This window comes from Hermetia illucens, chromosome 1 (assembly GCF_905115235.1).
Source record: "Hermetia illucens chromosome 1, iHerIll2.2.curated.20191125, whole genome shotgun sequence".
Taxonomy (NCBI): Eukaryota; Metazoa; Arthropoda; class Insecta; order Diptera; family Stratiomyidae; genus Hermetia; species Hermetia illucens.
This window is the reverse complement of record NC_051849.1, coordinates 137,478,285-137,489,341: the sequence shown is the minus strand read 5'-3', so window position 1 is coordinate 137,489,341 and position 11,057 is coordinate 137,478,285. Positions and strand designations below refer to the sequence as shown.

The 11,057-nt window shown below is 42.6% G+C and overlaps 1 protein-coding gene across 1 annotated transcript; it reads right to left on the bottom strand.

Annotated features, from left to right (window-relative positions):
* Nucleotides 1-351: 351 nt before the first annotated feature.
* Nucleotides 352-10,384, bottom strand: LOC119646836 (eEF1A lysine and N-terminal methyltransferase homolog). Its single transcript, XM_038047453.1, has 10 exons — nt 10,194-10,384; nt 10,011-10,133; nt 9,716-9,952; nt 9,448-9,652; nt 9,133-9,392; nt 8,889-9,069; nt 8,612-8,792; nt 8,373-8,556; nt 831-970; nt 352-758 (listed from the first exon to the last, which is right to left on the bottom strand). Exons 1-10 carry the CDS (start codon nt 10,283-10,285, stop codon nt 361-363), a joined length of 2,001 nt encoding a protein of 666 aa, XP_037903381.1. The 5' UTR covers nt 10,286-10,384; the 3' UTR covers nt 352-360.
* Between the last annotated feature and the right edge of the window lie 673 nt (nt 10,385-11,057).

The following is an 11,057-nucleotide window of genomic DNA, read 5'->3' as shown; positions in this document are numbered from 1 at the left end:
GCTTTCCAGAACTCAGATGCGATGTCGTCAGGTCCTGTTGCTTTCCCCGATTTCATTTGTTTTATTGCTTCCTCGACTTCAGTTGCGCTGACTGGTGGAATTGCTCCAAATGTCGGCAATGATTGTGGAAGTGGAGGATGAGCAAATTCTTCAGTTGAAATCTGCTCGAAGTATTCTCGCCATCTATCCGTTGCGGCTCGACGATCAGTAAGCAAAGTACCGTTCTTATCATTAATGCAACAGAGGTATTCGATATCCTGTGTGTGTTCATCACGGCTTTTAGCAAGTCGATACAGATCTCTCTGTTTTGATTCCATTGATTTCAATATAAATTTACAAGGAAGATTTTTTGTTACCTATTTATATTTTCAAATCTCCAATAAAGCTTGATAAATCGATCATTTCATCTTTTGACCACTTCAATTGTTTCACTGCATTATTAATATCCTTTGAAGCATTTTCTAAAGCTTTTGCCCATGATGGGACGTCATAGTTAGTACAATAAATAATTTCATTAACATCCTCGTCCAATTTGTAGCTGCAAATCGATTTGAAAAAACTTCGCAAATCATTCAAAACTTTCTCCCGTAGCGTCTCATCGCGACAAACGAGATTCAGGACGAATACACCTTTGTTGCCTATCAACATTTTCACATCATTTAGAACTGTCGGTTCAAGGAAGCTCGCTGGTGGACAACTCATGCCTAAGGACAGGTCTTTGCTGTCGACATCGAAGAGAATTGCGTTGAATTGTTTATCTGAAAATGAGAAAAGAACACAAAACCTATGAACTGAAGAAATCCAATTATTTAAGATAAGTTTTCAATTACTCGACTTTCCAGCCGCTCCCAAGTAAGCAATGCCATCCTCGATTACCACTTCTAAGCGATTATCTTGCTTTAGGTCGAAAAACTTTTCCGAAATTTCCAACATAACTGGGTCAATATCAATGGCAGTTAGTTTAGAATTTCTGCAAAAAAAAGACACAAATTGACAAAACAATTGAGCAAAATCAAAAATAAATTTATGTGACCTCGTAGGAATGATCTGTGAAAAACTTACACATGGAGAGTTATTCTCTTGAGCTTGAATGCAGGAAATAACGTTCGAATACAAGACAAGGTTACTTATATTGCATTCAAAAGAACTCTTATTGCTACTGTTTTAGGAGAGGACGTAATAAAGTGCGCATTGCTATTATTAACCTATCGGTGGAAGCAGTGCTCAAGCTGTTAAACGTAAGCGTCGTGAAGATCGATTGTACCATGTACAGAGATGCTTAACAAACTTCAAATTCTAGTAATTTTGTAGCAGCATGTACCAATGCTCCAGACAGGCCAAAAGGATCGAGAACAATGGAGGGAGATTTCACCAGCCAAGTAGGAGCGGAACCCATATTTCGGCGATACGTTGGCTCCCAGAGTTTACATAGGAACATCAATAGTAACGGACTGCAGATTATTCACGAAATGTTGTTGGAAGTACCTAGTTTGCGTGAAAAGCAATCCATAAACAAACGTGGGCCTCTTCAGACGGGACCACTTCCAACCAAATTGACTACGTGGTAATCGAACACCTTTCAATCTTGATTGACCAATATTTCGTTGGCATGGTATTCCGAACTTGAATAATAACACCACCTCGAACCCCTTCTCGTAATCAGGTAAGAGTGAACATTAAAGCTATTCGTAATGAAATCTTCCGTAACAACTATAAGGGAGATAGAGTATTAACAAATGATGTTCACAATCACCTGAAGAATGTTTATCATTTATACTACCACAAACATACTCAGCCCCAGTCGCCAAAAGAAGTCGGAACGACCCAGGATGTTGCATATCGGGCAATGTTACAATCTCAAAAACACCTGTCAAGAACTCCACTTTCCAAGTGGAGAAATGACACAGACAGAAAAATGAAGCGTGGAAAACCAATAAGGCTGTGAACTCGAGAATTACAGGGAGCAACCTCAACAGACGTGCCAGTTTTACCAACAAGTCAGTAAGGTGAATCCATATGCACTTCGACGCTCATCTTGTCGAGACAAAGAGGGAAATCTGATTTGGGGCATATTGGAGGAATGGACTGAGTATTTTTATGAACTGACCCATTCAACATCCTAAACGGTCTAAAACAGGGGTAGGCTCTATCATGCATCCCTTTTAACGTGGCCCTGAAAAAAGTATTCCGTGATGTCGATATAAATGCGAGAAACACTATCCTCTTCAAGTCGAGCCAACTACTGGTCAATGCTGGCGATATTAACACTATGGGCAGAACAATCCGAGATGTACAAACTGCCTTCATCCAAATCAAGGTCTTCGATACATAAATGAGGGCAAGGCGAAATATACGTCAGCATCAAACACGAAAAAAAGCAACAACAACAGCTACCACGCAAAGTTACTGCCACTCAAAAGAGCCTATTTCAGCTTACAAAAACTGTTTCGCTCGAAACGTCTCACAATAGGGTTACAGCTCCTACTGTACCAGCAGTCAGTCCTCATGTATTCCTCGGAGATTTCTAAGTAGAACAACTGCGAACCGTTCGCCGCCTTCGAGAGAAAAATTCTTCGAGGAATTTTTGAACCCCTACAGGAGGATGAATGATTCCGTAGACTATATAATGACGAAATTCATTAGTGATACCACGACCGCATGGTTGTGGATAAAATGCAGCTCACTAGGTTGCAGTGGGCAGGTCATTTAATCTGTATGGGTGAGGATAACCCAGCCCGGAAAGTCTCTACCTATGATAGCAAAAGAAGACTTGGCAAATCCTGTCAGATGGAGCAATGACGTAGAGCCGGACGCCAGGCAGCTTTTAGGGGCTTCGAATTGGTGGACCTCGGCGCAAAACCGAGATATATGGAGTTCGTTACTAAGGCAGACCTACAGTGATATCGGTTTCTGCGCCGTTAATGATGATGATCTCCAAATCGAATGGAACTGAAACGACGATGGCGGGCAGGTCAACAGCAGCGAATGAACAATTTACTGGGGCGAAATGTATTCTCCAAATAACGCGTCCCAAGATAGATCAGCCTCTTGTCTAGCAGCAATAGGAGGATGAATCTTAGAAACTGTTCAAGTGAAGGAGTTATTCCGCTGAAGAAGTGGTTGTCGAAATATGTGTACAGGGAAAAATAAATATTCTCTGGTTCTAAGGAACTGGGGAATTTTAACTTTTGGAATATATACCAAGCAGTTCATTAATTAATAATAAAGGTGTGGGATATCAAGTCAACACCTCATCATTGCAACAATGCATTACCTTTCTTATACAAAAGAAAGGAGATATCATCCAGTGCAACAATTATAGAGTTATCAAGTTGAAGTATGATAACATAGTCAGGATGAAACTAAGGGCAGATAAATGCACCAGGATCCTTCTTGAGATCATTCACCGTTACTAAAAATCAAAGACAAGGGGAGGGTTTATCCGGCATTTCTTTAAACTTGGCTTTAGAAAAAATTATCCGCAAGATTGAGGTAAGTGGGAAGAACAGAAGAGAACGTTGCTGCAGGCAAGAAGAAATGCATGGTGGCAATGTTAGCACCATAGACAAAAACATGCAATAGTATTGCTCAATTGAACACAAAGAAAATACGAGTCTTAGACAATGAAATGGTTGAAAACCAGACTGTATTCTGGGGTGGAAAAACACAGCCGATAAAAGTTTTTGCGACAGAAATCGGTTGCTACAGGACGTTAGGCAGCGGCAAACTATATTGAATTGGTTGAATTCGGTGGAAAACTGGGATGTATAGAACTCCTTACTAAGGCACCTTAGATCGATACCGATTGGAACAAATCGTCTCTAAAATTTTCACTCCGATTTTCTGGATAATTTCCCCGAAAGAACTTACACACTCAATATCACTTTTCAAGCCCGTAAACCTCCACTAACCAACAATATCATCCGAGAAAGAATTCTGTTACAAAGCAATTTTACGTCAGTATCGTCTTCAAACTCCATTCATCTGCAATGGAATCAACAGAAGATCTCAGAAGTTACAGGTTTCATAGGCAGCATACAATAGACGAAATTAAACGCTAACTCGTTCATCTAACCACGAACTTCAGCTTGAATTTGTTGGGGGAGAGTTCACGCTGCTAATCCACCAAACAGTATAGCATCGTGGCTTTCAGCTGAAACTGACGATAACGTGACCGAAGAACCTAATATGACTATTCAAGTCGCTGATAGTGAGGTTGAAATTTTGAATCTCTATATACCACCAGTATCCCGCTACCAACCACATATAAAGCTAACAATACTCCCTTATTGCCTGGTCCACATCGTCCTGTGTTCAGTGATGTTACCCTAATCTACGTATAAATAGAGATTCTAGAGGAGTATTGATCGCTCAATAATTGGATGCATTGAAGTTCTGTCCGCTGGACGTACATGCACCAACTCTTCTGACATTTCAATTGCTAGTAAATGAAGTTTATTGGCAACCCTTTCTCTCTCTTTCCTCCGATTATTATAAGAGTCATATAAGGCCTGCTAATCTACAACAAGCTGAGCGGTGCACCTACATTAATTATAAATCTCGTGGTCGCCATAGGTTACGTTAAAACGAATCATCGCTGTGATACGGTCCTTTGTATGTTGCGTTCAGCCCATCGTTAGGTTTGGCTTTTGTCTTATAAATATAGATTACTCAACCTCCTCTTTGTCAATATTGGCGGCGCTTTATCCATCAAAGGCTGTTAATACAATCAACACAAACAGTTTCTGGATAAAATCAGTTTTACATCGCTCTCCTATACAATTGAATTGCTACATATCTGGCTGGTGGGTAGCCTATAGCCGAATTTAGATACAATCAGCCCAAATCATATAGAAACTATCTATCTTAAAAAAAGTCAAGCGATGACGGTTTTACGGTTTCTTACCAGGGCAGGGGCAAATCGTCAGACGCTGCCTCACCTCTGCCCTGGGAGCAGCGTGACCGTAGGGGCTCGTAGAAGTTGAGTGCTCCTTTATATAATTCGTAGAACACGACATGCCTACGAATTATATTGAGCGCAAATCCGCCTTATTGACCAGAGCTTGGCCAGAGCTTCTCAAAATGAATACTATCTATCTTGCTAAACTAAGTTACAAACATAGGGCTTACATTTAGCCCTGCCGGAATGACGCTCTTCGCATAGTGATGGCAAGACCAGGAGAAGGCACTCTTTTTCAACTTCAATCAAGATGATGCTTTTGCCTCAACTTGTATAACAGTTTTCTCCAATCATCCAAAACATCCAAAGTACCAAACCCTGCGTGCAACCCCGTGACATTGTGCATATATTCAATTTAATCAAAACATTACGGCGCGGTCAGCCGGAAAGGATAAAACAGCAAGCCCAATAAGATTCGCAGAAAAAATCTCATCTTGCTCACGCAGCACTCTTTTCACAGTTTTTGAATACATTGCCGATGCACATATTCGAGCACTTCTTTAAAAATACCGCAACATCACTACCGAGCGTAGTCTCTCTTAGCCTGTTAAGCATGATGTTCAGCACCACCTCAATATTACTGGCTTCCCGATCTTTTCTAAAGTGCATCTATTACCACCGCAGAAGCTCGCAGTTGCGCGGAAAGAGCTCGAAGCTCTTTGCTGCGAAACCTCAACTTCTGTTTCGTATACTATTTGGGATAATGTTCTGGTCGCGTCTTCCTCTGAGTCTGAGCATTTAAAGCACCACAAGTGCCTTTTTCAACGCGTCCATGAGCCCGGTCTAGTTCTTAACTTTGAGAAATGCAAATTCTTGCAATCGCAGGTGAGATTCCTCGGCCACCTGATTACCCGTGAAGGCAACCAACCGGGGCAAGTCAAGGTGTAAGCGATTTCAAGCTTTGCGCTTTGGAAAATGGTTAAGGATCTGAGATGGTTCATCGGCATGTTAAACTTCTATCGTCGTTTTTTGCCCAAGGCCGCCCACTATCAATCGATCCTTAACGCCTTCTTGTCTGAGCCGAAAACCAAAGACTGATTGTTTGGTTTCCAGAGGCTGTCCAGGCGTTTGAGACCACCAAGCAACAGCTGGTGTGTTGTACACTTCTGGCATTCCCTCAGCAAGATGCACCTCTGGCCGTATTCGTCGATGCCTCAGACATTGCCCTAGGTGCGTACCTTGCAATTAAATACTTTCGGTATTCCCTTGAAGGTAGGCCATTCACATTGTTCACGGATCATAACCCACTCACTTTTGCTTTAAAACGAAATCCCTATAAAGCCAACTTCGGAGCTTGAGCTTTGTTAGTCCGTTCACTTCTGACATTCAACAAGTGTCTGAAAAAAATAGCATGCTTCCTGACGTTTTGTTACGTATTGCAGTGGTCAAGATCCCCGCTACCGTCGATTTTCCTGCAATCGCCGATGCTCAGAAGGACGACGCAGTTCTTTAGAGCTTGAGGACCAACTCTAAATACACATTTAGGGAGTTTCCTACCTTCGGCTCAACATCTAGTGTACACTGCGAACCTCAGACAAGGGACCAAGGCCATATATTCTGATTGATTTCCGAAAGGAAGTATTTCGCGCCATTCACGATCTGGCGTATCCTGGCATTCGGCCAACGAATCGGTTGGTCACTGCGAAATATTTCTGGCCGTCCGTGAACAAGGACATTAATTCTTAAGCCAAATAGTGAGTCGCATGCTAGATGTGCAAGACAACAAAACATGTGAGGAAAGAGGTAGGGATGTTCTCTCGTTCCACAAACATTTCCACACAATCCACATGCGAGACTCGCGCGGTTTCAGATATTACCTCACAATCATCGATAGGATCACGCGGTTGCCTGAGACGCAATGCCGAAGTTTAGGCCGCCACCAGCCATCAACCATGCGAAAAACGTGGCTGACGGGCCTAAGGATCTCGAATCTTGTACGCTTGTCTTAACCATGACGGACGCTCCACGGAAGCCGCTGCAGTCACCTTATGAGGGCCCCTTCGAAGTCCTCGAGCGAGGCCGACATCATTATATCCTCAACGTAGAGGGCACGGTCAAACGGAATTCCTTCGCTTGACTAAGGCACTTCGTCCAGTTAAAGTGTTTTATTCCACCATCGTGGAAAATCCAGTGAGTCTCTTCACTAGAGAGGACGCTGTTCTGGAAGACGGGTATGGAATGGGAATGTTCGTGGACATTGCAGTGGCATGGTGTCGATGAAACTTTAATTAAGTGGATCTATGACAAAGCAAAGATTGCTATATACTGAAGTGCGTTTTGATCGTTATCTGACAACAGAAGCTGCGAAAGGCTGCCCTCAAGGAGGTGTGCTATCGCCACTTCTGTGGTTTGCGTTGATCGACTCACTACTATACGAATTGCAGCTAGCTGTTTGCTAGAAGATATGGAGCTAATTTGAAACGTAAAGAAAACTGGGACGAACCAGAAGAATGCGTGTCAGGATATACTGACGTCTTCCACACTGGCGGCTCAAAAACACATGATTTTGGAGCAGGAGTCTACCTCTCGAATAAAAACGAAGTGAGCTTTTTCGCTTGGGACAATATACACCGGTCTTTCAAGCTGAAGTATATGCCATTCTAACGGCGGCAACTTGGGTGATTGACGAGCAGTTGGAAACGCACATCGGGATCTGTAGCGATAGTCAAGCTGCATTGAAGTTGTTGGGCAGTTCATCGATCACTTCCAAAATCGTTCAGGAATGTAGAAACCGACTGAACTCGGTTTTTAGATTCAATACGATGCGTAACTGGTCACTGTAGTGTAGAGATCTCGGATGCTTTAGCAAAAAAGGATTCAGGATTCGTATGCAGCAAATTGGGTTGTCAGTAGCATTGGGTTATGCTTCTATCAAAAACTGGGCCATAATAATGCTAAACACACCAAACTTTTCCTGTTAGAACCAACAAACATACTGTAAAGTTTATGCTGTCGAAGAAGGATGACTTGCAGAAGTGTTGTGAGCATTCAGACACGTAATGATTCATTAGCTGGGCATATGTTCAGAATAGCGGCTCTTCAAGAGAATGCGTGTCAATCGTGTAATGAGGTAACGGGATTCACGGAACATTTTCTATGTCAGTGCCCCGCCTATGGATGCATCAGACTTCCTGGTGCTCCAACTACAATGAATACCATCACATCTACAAACGGAAATCTTGCGACCACTAGGGATATCGAATTGGTGGACCTCGGCGCAAAACCGAGATGTCTGGAGTTCCTTATTAAGGCAGGCCTAGAGCGGATACCGGTTGTTGCGCCGTTGATGGTGATGACTAGGGTCTGAGTGCTCAGAGGTTTTGCCTCTACCTCACCTAATACACCTACACACACAATCGAGTTTTCATAGAAGCTAAAAAAGGAAATTGAACTAGTTTTGATACTCACTTACCTTATAACTTCGTGTATAAACATACACAGTCCGCCACCACCCAAACCAATAACGAGGATCTCGCCGGCACCAGTGCCACAAGTATTGACCGCATAATTCGCCCCAACAGTCATATACAGATGGTGTTGGCACGCCAAGTATCCCAAGTCGATTTTTTTCTTTGGTGGTTTACTCTTCGGTTTGACTAAATAAAATTCAGAGTTAAGACTGGGTGTAAGGGCATCGTGGGCGGAACTTACTTATTTTAACGAGCGCTTCAGATTGTATCACAGACTGATTGCTTAGGAACACCAAACGGCGATACACTTTTTTGTTTTCTCCTTCAATTTCTTCAACGATAAAGTCTCCGGAGAACTTGGTGGTGCCTTGATGTAATATTTCTCGTGTCCCGACATCTTGGCCCAGGGAAAGGAAAGGAATCTGAAGACAAGAACGTTACCCGGTCAGGAAAGGAAAAACAATGCATTGGGGTGAATAGGAGAAAGGTTGACAAAATGGAGGTGTTACGTTATTCACCTGTTCTTTTATTCCATGCGGCGACAGATTACGGACACTCTCAGCTAATTCGCTTTTGACTTCAACCAAACTTGAATATGTTTGGTCGCGATGCATCGTTACGATCGCCAACCGATTGTGGCGAGCAGTTTCTAACAGCTTTTTGCGACCCTGGGGCGTGGAGAAAAGCCATTCCACTTCCCTGCAATGGAAGTAGACGAAGTACTAGATACCCTTGTAGAACTACAAATTAGAAGCTACGGACCTGCCTTGTGGTACAATGAATGCTGCGTATTTCCCGTTACCCCGGGCCGGTGGCTGGTCTAGTATATGCACTGTGTAGCGAGGATTCTTCGTTCCTGGCTGGAAGAGGTCTATACGCACTTCATCTAGCCCAGAAATACTATTTTTACTCAGCCCGTTGCAAACGAGCGCAGCTCTTTGTATTGATGTGATGGCTTCGAACAATTCATCGGTGGTTTGCAGGCGTTGCATCTTGTCGCCCCCCAGGCATACTTCCAAAATCTTTGAAACGATTTGTTAAGCAAACGTTTAAGTGTATTTTCTTTGAGTTAAAAACCTTTTGCGGGAGCATCTTGAATTTTGTGGCGACCAACACGAAGACAGGCATAACGTTTCCGTCAGTGCTGGTCTCTGTCGTTTTCTGTTCAGCTTCGAAGCATCGCACGATGCGGAGCATACAATTGTTGCTGGGAAAGTATTGTAGGACGAATTTAAGGATGTGTTCTTGGAGGAGAGATATACAAATGTAGCGACCACCATTCCTGGAAGGTGAGATAGAATTTTTACGCATTTTGACAACGCTGAATGGATAAGGAGCATTTTACTTTAATACTCTTGAAACTTCTGAGAAGTACTTTCGAACGGTCTCCAAAACCCCTTCACTCTCGTCCGTCATGAGAGCATCCAATGTCCCCTTGTCCAAAGCAACAGAAAAGCTCTCATCCGGGAAGGTCATCATTGTTGCGTCCATTTGAAGGAATTTCATGTCGGAACGTTGATTTCTATTGACTTCCAGCATTTGTTTTATTACTACCGGAGATATGTCGATATTTGTTATGTCCCTGCAACGACAAGGGCGTTATTTTCTACCGACAGTCGCTACTTTGGAGGCAATCTCACCTGAAACCAATGTCGTACATGTCCATGCTTAGTTTGGAGTTTCCGCAGCCTACCATCAAGACACTGTCCTTCACCTTTATGTATTTATGCAGTTGGTCGCATAATTCTGGATATTCTCCGTACCTGCGAACCACAGATGAGAGGTTTAATCGCAACAATTCAAAGTTTAAATTGTCCCATTACCATTCAAATGCTTTTTTCCCCCGCTTTTTGAAAAAAGTATCCCAATACTCGGTTTGGCCGAATTCCTGACTTGTTTTCGGAAGAAGGTTCATAATTAAAGGATATTTACAAGAAGTCCGGCCCAAATCTATCGGAGCTGCACGGAAACGTAAACACAACTCGCACGTGTTTGACGTTTGACAGCTCCTATAAGAAACTTGTATGATAAGCCGGCAATCAAAATGAAAGGCTGTGTTCGGCAACATACTGTGCTGTGTACTGGTATTCTTGTGCTATAGTTTACTGATGACGTTTGATATATTCGTAACTGGCGTTATAAAGGTTTTACTTGAGAGTTTTATTCACAAAATAAGAAGTCGAGAAACCGGAAGCTGGACGCTTCAGTTATGTAAGGTTTTGTGTTTTGTGGATGAGTGTGCATTTGTCCCATTAGTACGTAGCGCGTGAGTAGCAATGACAGTATCCACTTTCGGGTGATATTGACATCCATAGTCTTGAATTTGCAAAGAGACGACAACTTTGACCTATAACCACTTTGTTAGAAACTTGAAAGGGTCACGCCCTATGTCGTAACCTCATCATCATCAACGGCGCAACAACCGGTATCCGGTCTAGGCCTGCCTTAATAAGGAACTCCAAACATCCCGGTTTTGCGCCGAGGTCCACCAATTCGATATCCCTAAAATCATGTCGTAACCTAGCATGCAAGATTTCATGGTGGGATGCAGCCAATTACTTAAAATTATAGTAATAGACTATTATTAACTTTATTTGAAAGTATAAATGAAATGGCCGTTTTGGTACTAAAATTTAAAACGACTCTAAAGCTTACAGAAATTTATTTATTTAGTCAAAATAGGTGCC

Coding starts and splice junctions, on each gene's coding strand:
- LOC119646836 (XM_038047453.1), bottom strand. CDS start 10,285: ATGAACCTTCTTCCGAAAACAAGTCAGGAATTCGGCCAAACCGAGTAT. Junction 9,393..9,447: donor TCAAGATGCTCCCGCAAAAG/GTTTTTAACTCA, acceptor ATCGTTTCAAAG/ATTTTGGAAGTATGCCTGGG. Junction 759..830: donor GGGAGCGGCTGGAAAGTCGA/GTAATTGAAAAC, acceptor TCTCATTTTCAG/ATAAACAATTCAACGCAATT.